This window comes from Pomacea canaliculata, linkage group LG1 (assembly GCF_003073045.1).
Source record: "Pomacea canaliculata isolate SZHN2017 linkage group LG1, ASM307304v1, whole genome shotgun sequence".
In the NCBI taxonomy this organism is placed as follows: Eukaryota; Metazoa; Mollusca; class Gastropoda; order Architaenioglossa; family Ampullariidae; genus Pomacea; species Pomacea canaliculata.
Window position 1 is genome coordinate 41,472,197 of NC_037590.1, and position 24,621 is coordinate 41,496,817.

Here is a 24,621-nt window from a genome sequence, read left to right on the forward strand (position 1 = left end):
TAGTCTCAAAACACTTTTACAAGTAGCCTGACATTTAAAATAAATATATAATATCAGGGGTTTGGTAAATATTGTCTCGAAAGTTACAGGTGAATGAAAACATAATGTTTGCTCTTGCACAAACCGTGAGCCCATATTTCAACATGGTCAGATCTGTTTACTTCCACTCATGCAATAAAAGACTACTACTTCGTTCTTCAGTTTTGCGCATTATGCATGTACACATTTGATTATGTCTGTTGAGCTGGTATATTCTTTAGGTGCGATTTACACCTTTGCATGTATTCGCCTTCTCTCTTCTCGCTGGGATGCGGGTACAAGGTTCGATAACTCTAACAAGTTTCAAGGGAAGTAATGTAGGGCCTTCTTTGGAACATAAACTACAGAAATTTTTTTTTCCTGTAATGTTTGCCTACTGACTTCCAAAATGAGTTTTATTACTTTAGATGTAAACATACACCATCCTCTGAACAACAGACATAAATAGTGTTTGGTTAGTTTTTCATGATTTACAGGCTGACATGACAGTATGAGCCCTGGCACTACATCTGGTGTAAATCATCCTGATGTCAGCCAGTGTAGTTCAAAGAATCTTCATCCCTCTTGTGTACTCACCACTTCATCAGACTTTTCTGTGCTGTCCGCTGTAACTGTCATTTTGTTGAAAGTAAAGCGAAACCGGTAACTGAAATCGTGGTTTTATTTTTGTCGAAAAGGATGACGGGGTTGCCGATGATAAGCCTAATTCAGGCCTCAAATAACAGATGTATCCTGTGAGTATCGACAAAATACAGACACGCCTCTCCGGTGGAAAGTCAATTACTCATGTCTCATTAGCTAGCTTGATGTCAGTGCTTTATCTGGTCTCTGGTACTTCCCGGTTCTCAAATTTCTACATCAAACATAACTAAACCCGACATCATCTGCCTTGTAAGATTGGTAAGTATTAAAAATCTGTCACCGTATTTCTTGCTGATTTCAGAGTTCAGGTAATTTAGTAAATATTTGTTATTTAAATTTTTTTTAGCTTCACGTTTTGGTTTTTTTTTATTATTTTGTGTGCATGGTGCTGTTGGTAGTGATGGAAAGGGTGACTATGGTAGCTCTTACACTGGCGGTGATCCTGTAAGTCAGTTTGGCCAAATATGTTAACTTTCACTTACAGAATTCACACATGTAACTGCTTTGCAACGGGTTAAAAATCCTTTTTTCTACAATTCTTAACTACAAGTCGTAGTTACAAGACGACTTACACCCCCTTCACAGGAATTTGAGTCTTTTTGTCTTTTTGGCATATTTCTCTCTTGATCATCAGATACTAGGTTTTCTCCTCTCAGAGTTCATCTCTTTTAACTATTAAAAGGTAAAAGCAATACCTTGACCTTAGAGTGATAAGGGAGGGAAATTTTCACACTTATCTAGGGACTAGCTGTTGCTAGGTGATTACTCTGGCTGCCTCACCTGTACTTCTCTAGAGAGAGTCAGGTACCCAGCTGGAGTAAGTACATTCTATCACACTGGTATGGAACTGACTAGCAAACGCTTTCGGGTTCAGAATCCTTTGTAGTAGTTATTATGCTATCTGCTATCCCTAGTGATTATAATCATAAACTTAATAACCATCACTCATAACCTTTAAAACTTCCACCTTCGTTGCACCTGAATCAATTAATGAGCAGAACATAGAACTACTCGCACATTTTGTCTTCAGATCTGACTTTCTTACAATGAATGACATTTTGCAGGACGCCTTTCATGTGTTTAGCCACTCTCTGGAATCCAGCCTTTTTCGTTTTTGTCCAAATGATCTCTTGTACCACCGCTTCTGATTCTAAAAGTTCAAAGTTGTCGGTTGGCAGTGGATGGCTCTTGACGTCTGCTTTCTGGGAGACACCACAAGTAACGGGCTGGTGGTACACAAGCTCATTACCTAACGAATATCTGTCAACATGTTTGCCTGTCGACTGGCCGCAGTGAGGGCACGCCTGTCTGACAGCCTGTTGCCATGGGTTCTCGGCTCTAGACAACTGCGAGGACTTTGATCGTGTTCGATCTGTCACTGCCAGGGTCATGTGACCCACTCGTCACAAGATGTTGATCTTCAGTCTCGAGTTGTGTTTGTTTGCGAGGTCGCTCTCGTGGTTTGTGTTTCACCTGTCAGAGCGGACAGTCAGTCAGGGCAGGCCCCTGTTGTTGGGGGGATCACGTGAATAGACGCTGACAGGGCCGCCACTCCTACCTGTTGTTACAGTCGTCCAGACATTGGTTGCTGCCTGTCATACATGGCGAGTCCTCACCTAGTATGGAGGCAGTCGCTGTATTTAGTTTCTAGGAAGATTTATCATTTTAGGATATATTTGAATTTTATGGAAACGGTAACCTAGCGGTTAGAGCAGAAACATCAGAAGCCGAATGGGCGAACTTGCTGGTTCGAAACCCTTGAGGCACAAGGTACTTCCCGTAGATGTCCCAGCTTTAGAACGGTACCTGACTCTTATGAGGAAGGGGGAAGGTATGACAGAGATGGGGGAGAAAATGGGCACTGCCTTCACAAAAATACTGGCTCTTAAGATAAGTGAAGTCTTTCTGATATCCCATTTCCCAACCAACATTAAACTTGTCTTATTTTAATTTCACTGCAAAGCGCAGGGAGTACGGGATCTTGAAAAAAATGAGTGATAATCTACCTAGTAAAGTAATAATCAAGCGACAAAAACACCAAAACTTAGCACAAATGTGTGAAATGTGTAGCATTTACTAGAACGAGAACCCGGCGTTCAGTGAGAATCTCTTCCTTCCCAGTTTCCTCTGTCCTTGTGAGTTGTTTTGGTGGCTGGTAATTACCCATAAGACAAAATACACACTTGGTAAATGCAAGTGCGATGATGGCGCTTTGGTTCATGTAACAGGGACAATCATGTGTATTTGTGACAATAAATAACCCGGCACAAACATGGGCAAGCCGTGTGGACGCCATTGTCCGTGTGCAGTGTCGCGCGTTTTGATGATCCCTGGGTCAGTGCAAACGATTTTTTTTTCTCAAGCTTAACTGCTAAACGAGGCTTGGAACATTGATGTAGACATATTGAATACATATTGATGTAGAGCATATGAATACATATGATGTAGACATATTGATACATATTGATGTGGCTCGCGACATATTGATATGTGTAGACATATTGATATTTGATGTAGACATATTGAATACATATTGATGTATACATATTGAATACATATGATGTAGACATATTGAATACATATTGATGTAGACATATTGAATACATATTGATGTAGACATATTGAATACATATTGATGTAGACATATTGAATACATATTGATGTAGACATATTGAATACATATTGATGTAGACATATTGAATACATATTGAATACATATTGATGTAGACATATTGAATACATATTGATGTAGACATATTGAATACATATTGATGTAGACATATTGAATATATATTGAATTACATCAGCGAAGATTTGACAGAAATGCCTACGTATTTTTAATAAAACGTAACAGTTCTAAAGCACAACACAAGATGACGCAAAATACTCGTCACTGTGAAATGACGTAGCTCGAAGCACGTGCACGTCCCTAAGTGAGGGTGAAAGACCATTTTGTGCTGAATCTGATGTCATGTGACTTGTAAGTTTCCAGTTCATGGTAGCCATCCGCATCCCGGGTAAAGAGTCAGATCCTGTTACAAACAGTTGGTACGAACGTGCAGTCACAATGGCGGCTAACCAGTCAAGTCATGCTTTTGTTTTGTTTTTCGTACATGTTCTTTTACTTTCATGAAAACATAAAAATGCTCATTTTAAAACAGTTTGTGTGCCGGTACCTATATTTATACTTATTCTTATGGATTTACTTTAAGTTGTGTCTCACTGTTTCAGGCTCGTGACGTTGCTCAGGAGTGAGTAAACTGTTCAGGACTATGTTTCACCAACATCGGGAAGAGGCAGGACAACTGAGAGGATCTTGTGAAGATCGTGGTTGTTAATACTTAGTAGTGTGTGCATAACTTCTGTAACTACTATTCTGCTCTTTACTCATCGACGACGACGATCGCACACTTGAACTACTAGATAACATTTCCAAATTTATGTTATTCTGTTTAACTTTAGTTCTGGAGCTAAATAATGTTCGAAAAGTTAACTCTAAAAAGGGACAAGTTCTGAGTTTTCTGTAAAAAGTCATTTTAAACATCACTAAAACATTGAAAGAAGTACATGGTGATATTTTTTCTTGCCAGTTCAGTTGGGACAGAAACCAAAAGTAAAATAAGGAACGTAACTAGAAATTGAAACTAGCTTCGTTTTAAAAATATCATGTGGTACTAAACATGTTAACTGAGTTGTGAAGGTAGAAGGATCCATCCAACATCACCCCGAAGAAAACCTGTTTCATCTTCAGAGACCTTAGATTACATCATTGACTCGCTGATTTCACGCTGTTCTGATTATCAGTTTAACAGAAAAATGCCGCGATTTAAGATATGGAGTATTGCAGTAATTCTTATTTGGAAGGCCATGCAAGTCTGGAATCAACAAAATCCTTCGGCACAACTCACCGCCAACTTCACGCTGGCTTTCTTAACGGCCACGAGCAACAAGGGCCACGGGAAGCTGACAGGCGGCGCCTTCTTCTTGGCTCTGGAGCACCTGAACGCCAACAAGAGTGATGACAACATCAGGCTACACTTCAACTACGTCTTCAAAGATACTATGAACATGGACACGATGGCGATGCGCGCCATGGTGGACACCCACTGCGACAAGAACAACGTGTCTGTCTTCATAGGACCACCTGACTTCTGTAGTAACGCCGCTGTCCTGGCCACCTCCTTCGACATTCCTTACATGTCCTACGTGAGTGTTGCATGCCGGGAGTACATGAAGTGTGCGTTGAGACATGTTTGCTTCAGTTGTATTCAACGAAAGCATGAAAGTTTTATAAGTAGTTTACTTGTATAATTAGTATTACATCTTACGTATTTTGTATAATGATATTTTCCACGCATGGCAATATAGTCATCTAGCATGCTTATTACCTTTCTTCTATTTGTTTTGGCATGTTTTGTGGCGATAGGTTTATAAATAAATATTTCCAACTCTTCTTACTACAGCATTAAGATGAAAAACAACGCTATTTTACTAGACATACTTGTCCAGCATCTATGCGAAACGTTTCACAATAATATTGGTCTGACCTTTTAATGACTTTAGCTGAAAGCTTCCCACAGCTTTGCACAAATCTTCATCTTCTAGGTTTTTTTTTTTCAACAGGGCTGCAGAGACATCCACAGTCTCACTCGCAACATGAGCGACTACTTGATCATCAACGAGGAACCTTCTGGAATTTATGTTTCGAAGTTCATCGTCTCCGTGCTTCAAGGTTTTGGCTGGAAGTCCTTCTGGCTCGTTGGTGGGGCCGAAGGAGTGACCAACGTATGGGCGGACTCAACTAGCATCCTCAACTCCTTGGCTACCAGACAGGGGTTAACCCTAAACGGCATTAACCGCGAGCCTCTGAACGACGCTTACCATTCTTCTAAAACCTCTAGTCACAATCCTTATCCTGATATCATCAATCAGTCGACAAGGAAGACACGCGGTTGGTAATTTTTAACAAACATTGCAGTTTGATGGTTACGTTGTATGCTTGAAGGTGAATGAAGGTATTTTCGTACAGTTTGTATGTAACAGTAAGGATATTGAGCATGCACTTGAAGGTACTACTTCTTGACACTTGGATGATAAGCCCATGGATTCTGCCATAAGTAAAGCTCACTATGATGATGAACCAAGAGTCTGTGAATATAGTAGATATAAAATGACAGACTGCACTGGCTTTTACAACGCGTAATACTGAGCAGGTTGTAAAACAACAAAGTTGAGTGCCTTTTGACGGTCACGTGGTGAGAGTAAGCTTAAAGGAATGCGACGATTGATCGCCTGACAGATTTCGACTTCGATTTCCCGAGAAAACTTATCTTCAACGAGGTTTGCTCGAAAGAAAGAGAAAGAAAACTGAAGTCAACAACAGTAGAACTAGATCGGAGAAGGCAATAGCGCAGAAAGAGTATAGCACAGCGAATGCCGAAGTGAAGCGGAGCATCAAACAAGACAAGAGGAACCACATAGAGGAGCTAGCAACAGAAGCAGAAGAGGCAGCAGCAAGTAGGAACATGAAGAGACTGTACGATACGACCAAAAAGCTGACAGGAAAGATTAGACATTCAGAGCGACCAGTCAAGGACAGAGACGGCAACACACTGATGGGAACAGACCAGCAGCTGAACAGATGGGCCGAACACTTTGAGGAATTGCTCAACCGACCACCACCAGTAAATCCACCAGACATCGAAGAAGCAGCGAGAGACCTACCGATCAACTGCAACAAACCAACCAAAACCGAGATCAGAAGAGCCATAACACAACTGAAGAATAGTAAAGCCCCAGGACCAGACGAGATACCAGCAGAGGCACTGAAAGCCGATCTGACCTATCCGTCAACATGTTGCACAGACTGTTTGAGAGGTTGGAAAGAGGAACAGGTCCGGCAGACTGGAAAGAAGGACATCTCATAAAGATCCCCAAGAAGGGGGACCTCAGCCGATGCGAGAACTACAGAGGCATCACTCTTTTGTCCGTGCCTGGCAAGGTCTTCAACAGAGTCATACTGGAGAGACTGAAGGGCCAGTGGACCAGATACTTCGAGAGCAGCAGGCAGGCTTCAGACAAGACCGATCGTGCACAGACCAGATAGCAACACTGCGGATCATCGTAGAACAGTCTATAGAGTGGAACTCGCCTCTCTACGTCAATTTCGTGACTACGAGAAGGCATTCGACAGTGTGGACCGAGAGACGCTGTGGAAACTGCTGAGACACTATGGCATCCCGAGGAAGATCGTCAACCTGATCCGCACTCATATGAGGGAATGACGTGCCGAGTAGTGCATGAAAGACAGCTAACAAGAAGCTTCGAGGTGAGGACAGGGGTCAGGCAAGGCTGCCTGCTTTCACCGTTGCTGTTCCTGATCGCAATCGACTGGGTGATGAAGCAAGCCACCAATGAAAGGCGAAATGGAATCCAGTGGACTCTGTGGAACCAACTAGACGACCTTGACTTTGCAGACGATCTGGCACTCCTGTCCCACAGCCACCGACAGATGCAAGAAAAGACATCAGAGATCCAGTCAGCCTCGGCACAAGTGGGGCTACACATCCATAAGGGCAAGACCAAGATCCTGAAGGTCAACACTGACTGCGAAGACCAATCAGGTTGGATGGGGAGCCGCTAGAAGAAGTCGACACCTTTACCTACCTCGGGAGTGTGGTGGACAAACAGGGAGGGACAGACGCGGATGTAAAGACAAGAATTAACAAGGCAAGAGGCGCTTTCATAAAGCTTGGAAGGGTCTGAGCTCCGGAGCATAGGCTACACGACAAAGATCCGTCTCTTCAACTCCAACGTCAAGTCAGTCTACTATACGGAGCAGAAACATGGAGGACGACCAAGGGCACAACGAAGAAGATCAAACGTTTGTCAACCAGTGCCTGCGCAGGATCCTCAGAATTCACTGGCCAGAGAGGATAAGCAACACCGACCTGTGGCAGAGAACGAAACAACAGCCCATAGAAGAGGAAATCCTGCGGAGAAGATGGGTTGGCTAGGACACACCCTAAGGAAACCAACATCCAACGTCACAAGACAGTCGCTGACGTGGAACCCCCAGGGAAAGAGAAAGCGAGGAAGGCCGAGAAACACCTGGAGACGGGACCTCGCCGCCGACACCAAGCTCACCGGATTTGGATGGGGTCAGCTGGTGACGGTAGCCCAGGACAGGAGGCGTTGGAGGGCGGTCGTCGATGGCCTATGCACCAGGAGGGGCGAAGGGCATAACTGAACTAACTGAAGGTTGTAGTGTAGTGTAGTGTAGTGATTGTCTCTGTCCAGTATCCTAATCATACCTGATGTGATTGTCTCTGTCCAGTATCCTAATCATACCTGATGTGATTGTCTCTGTCCAGTATCCTAATCATACCTGATGTCATTGTCTCTGTCCAGTCTATGTTTTTCTGGGAGACTACAATGCACTGGTGGACTTTGTGCGCGCGCTACATGACAGGACAGGGTCCACGAGAGGAGAGTATGTAGTCGTGGCATTGGACGACACGAAGCAACAACGAAGTAACAAGACCAGCTTCCTCCGTGAGTTTTTCTTCAAACGCCTTGGTGTCACGATTGTCTATTTGTTTTCTTTCTCCCTAATAGCTAACAGCTAGGAAGAAGGAAAGTCAGGATATTATTTTTCAGAACCAGCCCAAAGTTTGAGTTTAGCCTAGTTCATTGTTTGTCAATTGCTTTGACCAGGGGTATTGTTGTTTGTCTGGTTTTGATATGGAAACTATATACAACTTTTTCTTCATTTTTCTTCTTCGTCCTTGGGATAAATAGTCCGCTGAATGTAGACATAAATTATGATGTCACCACCCGCTGTCTGAACCTTTAAACTGGAAAAAGCAGCACAAGGCTGAATGGACAAATTTGAGCTTCCATTGCCAGGACATGCAACAAGAATGTTATCTCTTAATTTTCCCATTTTATGTCTTTGGGGATTTGTTATGGAGCACGTTGAGCTCTCTACTCAGTCAGGAACTGCTTTATTGTGTGCTCTTTAATAATAATATTAATAACCAAAATCATCAACATCATGTATTATTGTTATAAATAATGAAGCGTTGAGAGTAACGATGATAACTACGCATACAGTACAACAGTCAACCCTTTCCTATATGTGGCTCGCAAGGGTTGGGCGATGGTCTCTTTGTCGCCTTTTGACAAAAGATGATAAGAAGAAAGCCTTCCTTAGTTTCAGCTAGTCCAAACAACAATCTTGAATGTCTTTAGTCCTGTTTGCATTTGTAAAGTATGTGCTATTGAAACTGGTCCTGTTGACCTTTGTTGTCGTTCGTGCCCTTTGTAGGTATTGACGAAACCAATCGTGATGTGACCCCACATGACCTAGAGGTGTTCAGAAACGTGCTGCTATTACGGAGTCTGCAGCCGACAATTGAGCAGAAGGACTTCGCAAAGAGGTGTACAAGCATAACTACCAGGATCCTATCAACTTGTCCAGGCCGACCATTTCTGCTGTTGTATGTACTTGGTCAGGCTTCATTGAGTGCAGTATAATAAACCATTTTTATGGCAATCACTATTTGTTTGTTTCCCTTGACACCCCTATCAGCATCTTCACTGAAGTGTTATTTATTTTTTATTCATCGACTTGTGGTACAAGGCTCTGTCCCTCTTAGGAAGTCTCTGTGTGTGTGTGTAAGAGAAAGAGAGAGAGCACGTTTACGTGTTTGTGCTTTTGTGCGTGCACGCGTGCATATGAACTAGAATACAGTGACCATTGTACAAACGGTTTCTTGGTTATCAATTGAAAGCTTCACATGGATGAGGTTTTATTGGTCCTAAGTGAAATTCGCTTCTAATTTTGTTTATACCGCTTGGACTTAAACCTAGAGCACGACTAACTTTGAATTGAAGTTTAAACTGTTTATTTAACGACATGAGCGATGTTGTGTTACAGCCGAAACTGCGCCAAGAAGCTTTCTACATCTACGACGCCGTGATGCATTATGGGGAAGCCGTTCGCCAGTTGATGAAATCAGGCCACGATCCATATAATGCACAAAACGTAGTGAACAATTTGCGGAGCACCAACAGAAAAAGTAAGATGTCTTCTCCCGCTTCTTCTTAGAAGACAAATCGAGCGCTCAGCGAAAATCGCTGAAAATAGAGCATAAAATATCACAAAAACATATTTCGGTGGTATTTTATGACAAAAAGGCACTAAAAATATTATTTAAATGTTTTTCTCCTAATCAAACCTGGATTTGCGGATAAAACAGGAAGTGACGAAATGGAAATCATAGAGAGATGAGAGTTTTCAATAACCAAACACTAGGGCAACAGAAATGTGGATAGAGAGGCTTGGTGAAAAGAACATCACATTTCCTCTACACTCAATCAGATGCCATGATATGGCTGCTGCTGCTGCTGCTGCTGCTGCTGCTGCTGATGATGATGATGATGATGATGATTATTATTATTATTATTATTATTATTATTTCTACGTGCTTAAATCGTTATCATCACGATTATGAAAAAGAAAGATTGCTACCCTACGATGACTTTATCGTGCTGCACAAGGTATCAAGAAGCCAATTAATCATTTGAAAGCTGATGTCTTGTCTCCAGGTAGTCAAGGTTTCCATGTCTACATTAACGACCGCGGTGAGAGTGAGGGTAGGTACACCTTGATGAGCGTGGCCGCAGACAGCAGTGGAAAATTGCTCCCGTGGATGTGGCCTGTGGGCAACTTCAACATCTCCAGGTCCAATGGCTTGCCGGCCTTCGTGTTAGGAAGCAGACAAATTGCCTGGATTAACGGAAAACCATCCGGCGATCGCTGCGACGGATACCTTGACTACATAGGCGACGAATGCGGTACTTTGCTTTTTTTTCTCTTTTTGTCTAAATGTCTAAAAACAGCAGGTATGAATGTACGTGTGCACACACATACACACATGCATGCACACACACACACACACACACACAGCCATTAGCCTAACAGATGCTCTTACAGCAGTAATTAACTCGGGTTTGAAAGATCATACTCAGCAAAATAGGCCGTGCTTTCCTTTTTTTGATTTAGGTAATGTTTATTGGATGATTAATGCTCACGCGATCCCTTGCGGGTGGAGGATTTATTGTCTGTCCTTTCTTGTCCGCGTACCGCAATTCTCGCCGAAAACAACCGCAGACATTGTTTTATGCGATTTACACAGAAAATTTTGCCACGATTTCCTGCTGGAAGCAGGTAAGTAAAATTGTGTGAACTGGACATGACTGACTGAAGTGACAGTACACTTCCTTCTGATTGTGTAGCATGTCATGAAGTCGAGTTATTCAAGTTGTAGAAAACCTGACTATCAGAAGAAAGCGAACATTATATTAATGTTTTAACCATTTTAATTCAACCACGATAATTTCTTTAATGCCAAACTGTCTTTAGGTTTAAACACATTTCCTGGTTAAGCTCGCCAGCAACAACAAGATAAACATTTTGCTCGGTTAGACACTTTCACTGTTGTCAGATGTTGATCATTATTAATACTGCAACTATTTCTTTGTTTAAAGACACTTTCATTAGTAATTGTTTTGATTTATTTTTTACTAGTTATTCGAGATCCACAACGAAAACAGACAACAGAGGCGATAAAAGTAGGAACAAAGAAAAGTTGAGAAATAATTTTATGTTTGTCCTTTAAGTACAAATATTTCTATCCACAATTTGCAATTCATCAGTTACTCTGTTACAGATACGTTTTCACTCAGGAGGCTATTTTTTCAGGCGCGTTCTTTTATTTATTTCCATAAAGTACAACCAAATATTACTTTCAAAATAAACCGTAAACACACATAAAATTGATTTTACACCTATTTCATATAGAATTTAGAATGATAATTTATTATACACTAACTTTTGACGAGCGACCTGTAAAAGCTGAGACAAAATTAGTGTGCAGTAAAACTACACTTTAAAAGCATAAATTTCATTTGTGATAATTGAACATACAATTAATTTTGGGGTCGATATGCTTTGCACTTTTTAAACAGTTATAAGAGCATTATATTTCTAAAACATCAAAACTATTTTTTGTCAGTGATATATATCATAAACACTTACATTTCTAGTTATCCAATATCCAGTGTCAGAAAACTGTTCAAAATGGACTGAAAAAAATCATTTAAATTAAAAGCAATTTTTATAGCTTCAAATCGCGCTAAATATCTAACAAACTAAATATGATTGATTCAAAAACAATGTCCCGTTTTTTTTATAAAATCTGATGGGCCAGCCAAAGTCTTACAAAGACTCGACAAGCTTGTTTCTCTATATTTTTCAATGTAACTCACTACTATTTTCAGTCAGGAGACCTCAGGGGAAGAGGAGAGTTAGGAGACCAAAACAGACTTGGAAAAAAAAAAAAAACAGCAGAGAGCGAGGCAAAGGACGTCGGAATCACATAAGCGTTGACTTTAACGTGGTAGTATACTTGCATATAAAATTTCCATCATTTCTGTTGACTATCAACGAAGGTAATAAGGAAAGTTATTTTTGTTTTAAATATCCCAATAACGACAAACTGAGTAAAATACCCTTCGTTAAACTGTTTTCTGCTTGGAATATTTATTTCCGCAATCCAAATAGTAATTTCCATTTCCAGTCCATATTTTATATTTTCCATTCTTTTCTCCACTGTGGTCCGCCTTCTCTCCACTTCCATGAAGTGCAGGTGCGAGTAAAAGAAAACATAGCGTGTTGTAAGGGAAGTAATCTGTGTCATTACGTAGGTCACAACAATTATCTCCCCTTTTTACTTTACCTGCACACTTCTATGGCTTCCCCGCGGATATTCATGCATTAAAAAATGACTTATTGTTTGCATAGAATCTGTACATGTCCTGTATATTTTAAATGATCTCTAAATTAGTAATAATATTTAATACAATGTAAATGCTATGCAAATAGCCGTTATCCTGCATCGTTTAGCGAATACTGACAAGAAAAAGGTAAATACGTGTTCAGCATAGTCGTCGTAGGCGTACCTGAAATAAAAATGTTTGGCTTCTCTAGCCACATTCCAGCTCTCTTAAACTTTTGGGGAAAGCTACCTAAAGTCTGAAAGAGAGAAAGAAGAGAGAGAGAGAGAGAAGGGGGAAGAAACTAAGATTGAGCTGAGGAGGGGGTATCTTCGATCCGGTGGTCAAAGACGCTTACTCTCCCACGTGGAACCCAGAAGGCTTAATCTGATTGTTTGGGCGGCTTAGTAATCTGCAAATAACCGTATGATGATTTTGCAACGAGACAGCCAGAGTCGCCGTCACCGGGGCGTGACTCTGAGTGCAAGGAGGAGATTTTCTCACGCCCCATCTGCATTCAGCTGGCACCACTTCAGAGTTTTGGCCTTTTATCGCCGGTCTCCCCGCGCCACCACCCAGTGCAAGTTGGACAGCCCTATCAGAAAATCCGCGTGCTCGCTCAAAGGATGGCGTTTCGATCACCGTTGATGGGACACCTGCCTGCGTCGCTTCCGCAATAAGGTTTAAACAGTTTTGTCCTCCAACCGTCGGTCTGCGCGTGCGTAATGTTGAAAAGCCAGCCCAGTGAAGCCGGGCAACGAAGAAGCAATTCTTCACAAGGGATCATCGTCGTCCGGGAGCAATGAAAGTACTCCCTCGAGTCTGCGTTAACTTCTGACAAGCCAATATTATTCTTAAAGCTCAGTGTGTTCGGACTGACCCAGACTGCTGCAGACGGTCTTCGACCTCCGATCGATACAGTATAACGGCTGATCGATGAGTCGATAACAAAATGTCTTGCCTGTGAGATTTGGAAACATGTTTAGCACAGTACCACGTATCATCTGGAAAGATTATATTGACCATTTGGTGAACATTCCTGACCATCTACTTCTGTCAGTGCTAACAGATTGGGAAGTAATCTTACCTAGGCTTCGGACTGTATCCAGCGAGCCAGAGCCTCTTGTTTTCTGACAGTGATGTACAATGTGAGATCCCGGACAACTAATCTTTGTTCTTTTAATTTGACATTAATTCATCGTTTTGTGGAATATTTCTATGACTGCGTGTAAAGTTACCTGCAAGACAGAAATAATGAAGAATGATTCAACGTGTGATAAAGTGTACGGAGACCTTTGAAATATGTTTGTCTTTCTTTGCGGAGGTAAAACAATTTGAGATTGACTTCTACGAAGGATGTAGTTTTGGAGTGCGAGTAGCAAAAATACACCTGTGAACACCAAAACATGGCTGAAAAAACTGGATAATAAGACAGAAGAATGTAGTTGTGACAGCTATAATTATGAGTACCAGAACATGACTATGTTGCACATTTAGGATAATACAGTTGTAACTAGTGGGATTAATGAACACAATTAGTGATGCATTCAGAATATACTAAAGTTTCCCTGGAATCTCGACATTTGCAGGTGCTTTACAGTAAGTATGCGCCCCAAGTGACAAGCAGCCCGGCGCTAGTTCGGCCACTGGGCACTGTCAAGAACAGGTTTGCCGAACCTTCCCCGGAACTTAGACCTGGTTCGCGAGTTGTAGGTTTTCGCCACCTTGGCAAAAGCTTTGGTGACACAGAGCACGGACGGCTGTACCTCGACCTCCAGTCACGTCTGCGCGTGCCTGTGGAACACTACGACTTTGCCAGGTCGTCATCGACGACTGACTGGGGTCTTGAGGACGTGCGGTGTCGACGATGTCCGAACGAGGTCCAGCGAGGGTGCAGGACATGAAGAACAAGCTGCGGCTGGTGGTCGCCCGGCGGGAGCTGGACTGGGGTGGATCGGCGCAGCAAGCTCTGCGTAAACGAGTCGTTCACCTGCCCATGCTGCAGATCGACGTGCAGCACAGCGCGGAAGATTCTCCGGATACGGCGCTTCTTCGCGATGCTCGCCAGTCTCTTCGACACATGCTCGGCAAAGCGTCCGCCCAGAGTCAGACATCAGGTAATGTCTCCCTCACAGCCAGCTTGTATTAGTTCAGCTTTATTTTGTGTACGTGTGTTGTTTCAGTTCCGAACACTGCATGCCGAGTGAGATTTTTGTGGGCTTTACCTCGTGGAAAATAGGTCCTGATGGCAAAGCCTTTGGCAGTAATTTGCTAGCAAGATTTATATTTACTTCCCTTAGTTCTTGCATGATAGATAGAACGAAGTTTAGTTCGATCACGCTGTCTCACTTGCCTGTCCACAGATCCCGAGAAACATGGAGCATCGAACTGCAGTCAGCAGGTGTGCAGCCAACAAGTGTTTACCCAGGATCGCATGAAGGTCCACGCACTAAATTCAGCAGATCCACCTCGTAAAGACGGGACTGAGTCTGGATGTGGTAACCCCGATGACCGTGAAGAGACAGAGACAGTCAGCTCTTTTGACGCCGACCGTGTGGACAGCGCTCTGTTCGACTACGTGTTCGACCGCCTCAGCCACCTGTCCGACGATTCCTCTCAGGCCGATGCCGAGTCCGACGTGGAATACACTTCCTGTGCGCCCTCGTCGTCCCTGCACAACGAAGACAGTGTGGAGGCCACGGCAATCCATGCAGATGCCTCCCGTCTACCCTCTAGTGTCCCTGGACCGTACGGCGCATGGTTGGAACGCTTGGCTGACCCAGAACCGGGTGGCGATGTTCAGCAGCGCCACCTGGGTAAGACCTGTGACGGGTGCGGGAACATTAAGAGCTCGGCAGCCTCGCAGCAACGTCTGGGCCTGCAGCAAAAGGAGGGGAAGGTCGTGTCCTCGTCTTATGCCCACAAAGTTAGGGAGGTCTGGAACGGTACCCCGGGGGTTGAGTCCGGACAGCCCCTCCGTCGATCAGCGCTGGGCACAGCTGCCAAGGGTAGGCGCGTGTCGTGCAGCTCGGTGAGCACGATACACATGCGCTACACACAACGCTCTTGTCTAAGGCCCGCCTACCGCTGGAACTGGGAGACGATGCAGAAAACTGCCTCCACAACAGACACTGCACAGATGACTTGCACTGATATATACAGAGGTCGCCAAGAATACTAAATTTGAACAACTATATTAGAGCTTTTAGAGAACGGAAGCACATATACCCATGACAAATTATGAATTACAGTCTCTATGCAGAAAAGAGAAATATGAAATATACCAGAACTAAATGTAAAAATGTTCGTGTACATTGTGGTCAGCTGTTAGGTTATATTAATGAGAGGCTGTTCACACAATTTTTAATGATACGACCGCGATAATAATATGCTGGATGGTATTATTAAGACTCAAATGAAGCAACAGACGAGATTACAATAACACAAAATGGGAACTCGTTATCTCGCCAACCTCGCCTCTGGTTAGACACTGGTAGGGCGGATTTCTCTAATATATATACACCTCAATAGGGTTCATATTCAGCTATGTATTTACGGACGTAAATAAAGGCTTGCTTGAATAACTTATCTGTTTGTGATATCCCTCTTTCTCGAGTATGACATTAAAAGTGACGAAATAATAATGCATAATAATGGCATGTGTGTGGTTAATGGATAGATGGGTATATAGGGTATGGATGTCTATACTTCCATGTGCATGCACTTTGCTTTGTTTGGTAACTATAGTAACAAAGGAAAATGTCGCAGTTCGAAAATTTAATGGTAAACTAAAGCACACTACAATCATATGAGATTTCTTACCAACAAGAAAAAAAAAAAATAAAAATAAAAAGGGGGGTTGGCGGTAGCGAGGTACCAAACAAGGAGGAGGGCGTTTGGGCTCGGCAACCAACCTATTATTGCAGTGGTCCATATGAGAGTTTCAAACTCTTGTCAGTTCCGTCCCGGAAAAAGATTGTCAGGTTATCAGTTTCGTTTTATGCCCACCACACGTAATAACTTTCCTTTAGGGAATATTTAAAATACATGTACTTTGCAAGGTACTCTGGTTTCTTCGTGCAGGCTAAGGGCGCTGTAAGAGTTGGATTCTTTCATCTAGGACCCTGCCAAAATATCTTACACTTGAGAACATTTAAAAACGCCCATAGTCATTTGAAATGCGTGAAGGGATGAAAGGAGAATCTATCATCAACAACTTTTAACTATTATATCAACAAGGAAGTAAATATACGAGTGACTCAGCTACGAACACGGATGCAATGATAAGGAAGTTATTTTCTCTAACACTGGATTGCTTCCCTTGCAGTCAGCATCTTTCCAAAGTAGCCTCCCTTGCTTTACACATGACGACGGATAGCGGCAGACAGAAAGAAAAATGGAAAAGTGGATGAAAGCTCTCGTGCATCTTTCTCTTATAAATTGTCCATTGCCAGCCCAGTGGAGTTTTTCTCTATCCTTAATGACAGACCTATTATCGGTAAGTAACTTATTTTTTAGCATTCTTGTAGTGGCTTTAATGAGCAACCTGCCTCATTCACAGGATGCATATAGGTATCCTCGTGTGCTCGGGAATATCCATCTAATGTGAATGCACCTGCCTCATTCAATTTGTTTTCCTTCTTTATTTTTTCAGTAATGACTGTCTTTGTGACTGTATCAGCTATAACAGTTTCGGTAAACTATGATCTGTCCATGAAAAAGATTGTGACACTTGTGACTCAAAATGACACCCACTAACCCACATTGTTGCCAGCATTGTTAGTTGAATTAGTCGAAAGAAATTTAATGTGCAGTTTCACACAGACTTTGAATCAGACTTTAAATAATTCTGTTATGTAACACTTGCGCCATATTGCCTCTCATTACAGCTGACGAAACATCACTGCTTACTTATGTTTAAACCCATTGTATCAATAAAAACAAAACCTGACAAAGCAGTCTATCCGCAGTGGTATTTTATAGTTAATTGTGAAATTATTACGAATGTGACTTTTCCTGCGTTTTCATTTTCACTTAAGTAAAATTCTGTGTGTATTATGATATATACCATTTATGCTTGCTCAGTTACATGCCTTTATGAGTGTTTGTGTTTCTTTTTCCATTTATATTTTAATAGTCTCTGCAGCATGTATTCCCCCAGCCCTAAACGCATACACACACTTTGAAATTTAAGAAAATCAATAATTTGAATCAACATTCTGCACATTTGATTAAAAGACAACATTTAACACGTCTTTCACTTTATTACTACAGAAGTTTTTATCTCCCATTCTTCATTTCTCTGTTTCTTTTTGTTGTTCAAAATTCATGTTTCATCCGCTTTCTCTCCCTCCCTTCTCACACACTGTGGAACAGCCTTTCCAATCTGCAACAAACAAAATCAAGTGTTTGCTTAGAATTACATCACTGTTTCCAATCCCATAATCACTGGATGGGGTTATGTAGCCACCATTAGCAAACTGAGTATGACCCATCTTGAATCTACATAAAGAATAAATGACATAAAAGGCTTAATAGGAACTTCATTTTTTGCCTATATTTATTTTATCAGTCTAGCAGTTCAACAAACTTTTTTTATTTAAGGTAAGGGCTAGATATAAAAAAGCTCTTTATCGTGTCGCTCTCTTTTTCATTCTTCCTCTCTGATGTGCATGTTTTTTATGTCAGGTGTTGCTGCACAAGAAACCTTCTCTAAAAGGGTTGGTGACACATATATTCCAGCCTCCTATATTAAGTATCTGGAGCAAGCAGGTGCACGTGTAGTTCCTATTCGGTACGTCCAGTTTGCTCTCATTACTATTTTACAGCACATGTAGGGACTTCTACCAGCTATCATTGTATCTTATTCCTTATGTACAGTAACAGCGGAAGCAGCTGGAGAGATGTGTGATGCCACAGCTGTTGTTAGCTGAAGAACATGACTGTGGATGTAATGACCGTGACTATTATGTCATGCTTGCTGGGATTCCCCAATTGTTATGATCATAATTATACTTTGTTCTTAATGTGCTGAAGACAAAAGAGTGAGTTACTAATTTCAGAAGCTAAAAAAGGCCATCATAAAGTAAGACTGTAGTACATATAATGAGGCTGTTCAGATTATTGACATTTACAGCTACCTGCACTTTGTCTTGGATATACATCAAACGTAGAATGAAATAATGTCAGCAATAGCAGCTTTATATAACAAGCAGTATCTGTCTTTAGATTTCCCTGTCTAGCAGATTTTCTCTTAGGATAGATACATGCCATGCCAGCCTGATATGTCAGCATGCAAGTGCAAGTGGATTTGTTCTTTAAGAGTTTGATGCTGCCATAGGGTGGTAACATTGGTGAGTGTGAGATCTGTTAAGATATAGCTTAATCTCCAATTATAGTCATTGATTTATAAATAACTATATCATTCTTAATCTACGTGAATTACCTTTTATCAATCTTACCTCTACAATCAACTTTGAGGATGAGTAAAACTGTTACTAAAAGGGTCCAAGTCCTGTGGCCTATGGACAACACGAATGGTGAACTGTAAATGGCTGACCATGTTAAAAATACTGCCTAAACCCTCTTATTGAGTGCCCATCAGTGGTGAGAGTTCTCCTGATCTCCACCTTTGTGCCTACATCTAATCACCAGGCTCCATAGCTTTCCCTAGTAATTGTAATCATTGTTTTGTTTTCTGGACAGTAGTAAACAGAGCGCAATTTGGCATCATTGCCAATATTTAATATCTTATACTAAATATTTATGTATATTAATAAATCTTAATAAGTAAATTTTAAGTCATGTTTATTTTAAAGTTTAAAGTTTAGTTTATGACTTCATTATATTTATATCTGTTTAGATGATAACAGATATGTGATGTTTGTGAATCTAATACTGATTTCTGTTTCTACTTGAACAGAGCTGGGGAGCAAGAGGATTATTACAACAATCTCTTCAGTAAAATTAATGGGTATGATCAGTTTGTTTCTGTTGCTTAGGACTTCATTCTACTTTGTCAGTAAAATTGGAACTCTTATTTGATGCAGTCATATTAAAGTTAATAAAACCTTTTTTCCCAGGGCTCTTTTTCCTGGAGGATCAGTTAGTGTGACAGAGAGTCAGTACGCCCGAACTGGTCGCATCTTGTACAATCTTACTCTCAAGGTATGTAGAAAACCAAAATGTTCATGAAACAGTACAGTAACCAAAGAAAATATAATCTTGTCTGAGACACCAATCAAATACTGCCCCATCCATCTTGGTCATTGACTTTGCAGGGCATTAGAATCCCTTTAGGTAACCTTTTTATGCTGTTTATTAATTTTTTTTTTCACTTTCTGTAATCGAGTCCTTTCCTTGCATCCACAATCTGCTAACAAAAACTGTGATAGTCTTAAAGCTTCTCACAATATATACTTCCCATTTATTGCAGGAGCTGATTTCATTAAGATAATTAACCATTTACAGTTCAGTAAAAAAGTGTTATTCAAGAAACTACATTAACTCTGTACATGAGCAAGAAACCGAACTGCAAATAATTGAGAAATAATGCCATTTAATTTTGCCAATTGAAGAACTAAGTAATGGTTTTAAAATAACCAGAAGAAAGCAGAAGAATTGTCTTTTCACTGACATTTAACATATTCAGAGAAAATTCTTTAAATTACAACCACAAGAGATATAATGCTGCATCTTCTGTTTCACAGGCTGCTGCTGTAGGCGATATATTCCCTCTGTGGGGCACCTGTCTGGGATTTGAACTACTGAACACAATTACTGCTGGTCAGAACCTGCTTGCAGCCTGTGGATGCAGAGAATATCACTTTGCCCCTAGACCTAGTTGATGGTAATTACTTTATTTTGCCCATTATATATGTATATGTGTGTGTTTGTGTTTGCATGCAAGTAAAAGAGAGTTTTTCTCATGCGCAAGCACTTTTTTGTGCTGTATGAGTATCATTCATACTTATTTATTTGATTTTCACAAATTGTAATAATTGTGGATTTGATAAGTATTCTTATCAGGTTATTTGCTTGAATGTACATTTTATTTTGTTTAAATCATACTTAATGAATCTTTTAAAATTACGTAAACCTTACATTTGCTTAGAGAATTTCTGATGTTTGCAATAGATACCCCTCTGTCTTTTTCCTTGCCATTACAAAATATTTACAGTTGTGAAACAATAGTTTAGCACTCATTTTGTGTGAGAATGTATCATCATATTAAGTACTATCCTGTATTTCTTTTGTAGTATTGTTTGTTATGTGCACCATTATGTAACCACTCCATCTCTACTCTGTTTATATTCCCTATATCCCTTCATATCTTTATCCATTGCATTATGTTTTACTCTTTGTACTTGATCTTATGTTGTTCAGGGTGCCTATACGTAGTTCACTGTCCATTGTCTAATGTTCGTTTATCATTACTGGTCAGTGCAGAGAGTGCGACTTATCTCGGTCGTGATGCTGCGCAATACAAGTACACATATTATTAATGATAATAATTGTGGTTGAATTGTTTGGGTTAATTTCAGGCTTTAGGAACAGCAGACTATTGAAAATGTTCCAGATGATGTTCTTTCTTATCTGACCAAAGAGAGTGTTACACAGAATGAACATCAATATGGCATGCTGCCTGAGGTGAGCAAGGAAGTCTGGGAAATACTTTTGATTATAAACTGATGGTCATTCAATTAAAACAGGTCATTGCTACATTTTACTTTATAAGAAAAAGTTTTCCCTTAGACTCTCTTGTATATTTAATGATGTAAGGAACAGAATGTAAAGAAGCTAAGGTGTACAATTTAAAAATAAATATAAAGAAAACAGAAGTAAGAATTTATTTTAAGTGCATATGTACAATTTCATGAAAATTTTATGACTTTTTTCGTGAGAGTGAATATTTGCAGTTCCAAAATGATATTTTGTGAGGTTCATACATGGGCTAGATGTGGTTACGCTATCATATTTTTGTTGTTATATTTTTTGTTCGTGTGCTCAAACATCTGCACATTAAAAAGGCAGAAATGCTTAGTGTGTACACTTCTGTTAAAAATGGATTCTATTAGTTATTGTTCGTGTTTGTCAGGTTTTCAACAAGAATAAGGAACTTTCAAGTTTCTACCGTATTCTCTCAACTAACCAGGGGAAGACTAAAACTACATTCATATCTACTTTTGAAGGTAGGAAATATCTGCACTGTTTTTATGTCTGTTCACTTACAATGATTTTCATTGTGATTCCATTTATATAACATATTGATACACTTAAAATACTTCTGAACGTTTATCAGTAATTTAGTCATTCTGATTGTACCTGTGAATATTTCTTCTTCATTGCATATTCATGTATCGTTTTAAAAAATGACTTTTGTTTCAGCATACAAATATCCCATATATGGAACTCAGTGGCACCCTGAAAAGAATGCCTTCAACTGGGATCCACGTTATGTCATCAACCATGATGCACATGCTGTCAGAGTTGCCCAGTATTTTGCCAATTTTTTCGTAAATGAGGGTAGGCAAACTTAGGTTCAAAAGCTCTGCATTTGTGTGTGGTGTGTTAGTGTAGATGTGAGAGAGAGTGAGTTTAGGTAATATTTGTTTTTATTTTTGTTAACATTAAACCATGTAAATCAATAGGTAGTCTTATTACATTAACAAACTTGATTGAATCTTATGGGACATATTTTAGAACATTTTATGACTAAAAATGTCATTATTTTACAATTTAAAGATTCGGATATGCGTGTCCTCACATAGCAGACCATAAATCACAGCTATGTGTTCCTTCATAAAGAGTGATAGCAGCACCTTTTGGTTCTTAAACAAGTTATGTTTGAAGTCCTAAATACTGAAACAAGGATGGTAGGTCCTGAAAGTGATTTGTTGGCAGGCCTTAAACCTGTTTTTTTTTTTTTTTCTTGACTGTACCAAATAACATTTAAAACAAGTGCAGCTGAAGATTGTCTTGGATTATATTGACATTGTACCAGTTAAAGAAAAATTCATGCACATTTATAAATATATTAATGCTCTGTATGATTACGTTAGCTGTGTAGATGAGTTGTGGCAGTCTGCTATTCTAGTCACTTGGTAGTGAAAAACGTAATTTATTTCCTTCATCATGTTTGTTACATTGAGGTATTTTTTATGTGTTCAGCACGAAAGAGTACCCATAGATTTCCTTCACTGCAAGAAGAAGCAGATGCTTTGATAGATAACTACAATCCAATCTACAGTGCTGATGGAACCTTCATGGAAAACTACTTCTTCAATTTCTCATCTCCACCAATATCTACAACATAAAACCACGAAAGTAAAGTTTTTAATGAGTGGCATAGTGAAGATATGTTTATATTTCATATTTGCTCAAATGAGCAGTAATTAAAACTACAGAAGAAAGTCTATATGAAAGTGTTAGGGCACAAGCTTCCACCAAGAATTGTGAGTTGAATATGAGTGATGTCCCTTGGCCCGGCTGCTTGCTGACGTTGACTTCCATTCCTCCCGCTTCTTCATTCCTCATACTCATTATTTGGCGATCTATTTACTGTTTAGATTTCACGCCTGATTTGCCCACCATATTCATCAGATGTACCTTTCTATGCTATCCTTGCCATTCTGGACCATTGTGGTAACTTGAAATGAGATCTCGGGCTTATACAATTGTGTCCATGTCTGTTTAGACCACATACTATATTCTTTTTTCTCATAGTTATTGCTTCTATCTTTACGACACTCCCATCTTCTGGTCCCTGGTCTCAACTACCCCATCTACAACAATGGCTTAAATCAAAAGGGATGCATTGAGCATCACAGACTGATGACAAAAAAAAAACTCTACCTTATCTAAACAGAGCCTGCCTCTTCTTATTATTTAAGATTATTGCTCCCCTTTCTCTCTCTCTTTTTGTGCCATCGATCAGACTGAGCGGTGAACTGATTTATGCTTTGTACTTATAGGCCCTGTGTAGGTTTTGTCTGTGACACAGGAAGAGGGTTTGCTGAATGAGACATTTCTAAAAGTGTAGGCAGATTTTGTAAAATGCTGTTAGCCTGTACAAATTGTATGCCAAAATAACGGTTTTGAATCTTTAACATAATTAAGTGAATGAACATTTGATACAGACTTCCTTTTATATTTTCATAAAATAATCATTCCAAAATTGCCAATATTTATTTTTGCTTGTGATATTAGTGTATTGCTGAATAAACTGGTGCAAATTATTTTGTCTCTTGTTAATTTCTCTTCACAGTGTATGAGTGTCAAAACTCTTCCAGACTCTTGAAAGGTGCTTATTTTAATAAACAGGACAACCAGAAACTGCCATCCATCGTCAACAAACTCTAACTCAAGGGAAACCACCACAAAATTAAAAAATACGTCTATTATTCTTTTTTGTATTTACTGTACGCATTACCATGCTCAACTCGTATTCTTCACCACACTAAGAGTTTAAAAACAAACATTTTCAACATGTTTGAACAGAATATATTTTAGTAAAACCAAGAACATTATGTGGCAAGAAAGTATTTGGATAATTTTAAAATGTAATAAAGCATAAATTAATGAACTTGCGCCTAGTTTATCATCTTCAGTTAAAGTTGTCTGTTTGCATTAGTGTCAAAAGCAAATGGTAAGTGGCATTTATGCATGGAAGCAAGCTGTGAAGATAAAATCTGTTCTTATAAACGCCATATAATACTTGATGAGTAGTCACTGTTGCATGTGTATTTCTCTCACTAAAAATTTGTATTGCATAGCACATACACTCCTAATGATGTAACATCCTTAACATTTAGTGCAAATGAACCAGACTGGAGGACAAGTAAAGTGGCCGCGGTCCGAAAAACTTAGAACCACTGGATAGCGCATACTCACACTCCTAAGGATTATGCTCTTTGTGCAAAAGAACAAGACATGGGTAGAACAAGAATAAACAACAGTACCATAATGTTGAATAAAGAAAACCTAAAGATAATCCAAGAAACAAGGACTGGGAGTATCGTGATTTTGCAAAAAAGAAGATGAGCAGGGAAGCAGCCAAAGGGGGTAAGGGTGTGAAACGAGGGACTATTACCGGTGTTG

General features: G+C 40.1%; 2 protein-coding genes across 4 annotated transcripts; both read left to right on the forward strand.

Moving 5' to 3' along the window:
- The first annotated feature begins 644 nt into the window (after positions 1-644).
- On the forward strand, positions 645-11,152 carry LOC112575106 (guanylate cyclase 32E-like). 3 transcript variants are annotated; one of them, XM_025256700.1, is made up of 8 exons: positions 645-939; positions 3,913-4,887; positions 5,305-5,632; positions 8,092-8,235; positions 9,011-9,182; positions 9,623-9,764; positions 10,294-10,542; positions 10,751-11,151. In XM_025256700.1, exons 2-6 carry the CDS (start codon positions 4,498-4,500, stop codon positions 9,663-9,665), a joined length of 1,077 nt encoding a protein of 358 aa, XP_025112485.1. In that variant the 5' UTR covers positions 645-939; positions 3,913-4,497; the 3' UTR covers positions 9,666-9,764; positions 10,294-10,542; positions 10,751-11,151. The 3 variants fall into 3 exon arrangements, with proteins under 3 accessions (XP_025112485.1, XP_025112491.1, XP_025112476.1); XM_025256706.1 differs by lacking the exon at positions 645-939 and having other exon boundaries at positions 3,832-4,028; positions 4,546-4,887; positions 10,751-11,152; XM_025256691.1 differs by lacking the exon at positions 645-939 and having other exon boundaries at positions 3,832-4,887.
- Positions 11,153-14,389: 3,237 nt separating this feature from the next.
- LOC112561388 lies at positions 14,390-23,759 on the forward strand. Its single transcript, XM_025233871.1, is given in 12 exon segments — positions 14,390-14,639; positions 14,886-15,530; positions 16,895-17,020; positions 18,211-18,316; positions 19,445-19,495; positions 19,605-19,689; positions 20,232-20,327; positions 20,329-20,371; positions 21,101-21,171; positions 21,620-21,713; positions 21,910-22,047; positions 22,693-23,759. Coding segments are annotated over 12 exon segments (1,851 nt in total). The 3' UTR covers positions 22,839-23,759.
- Positions 23,760-24,621: the final 862 nt, after the last annotated feature.

Bases quoted from the DNA above. Each gene is read 5' to 3' on its own strand.
- LOC112575106 (XM_025256700.1), top strand. From the start codon at position 4,498: ATGCCGCGATTTAAGATATGGAGTATTGCAGTAATTCTTATTTGGAAG. The intron at 5,633-8,091 runs GTTGGTAATTTT...GTCTCTGTCCAG, and splicing joins GTCGACAAGGAAGACACGCG to TCTATGTTTTTCTGGGAGAC. The intron at 9,183-9,622 runs GTATGTACTTGG...GTTGTGTTACAG, and splicing joins GGCCGACCATTTCTGCTGTT to CCGAAACTGCGCCAAGAAGC.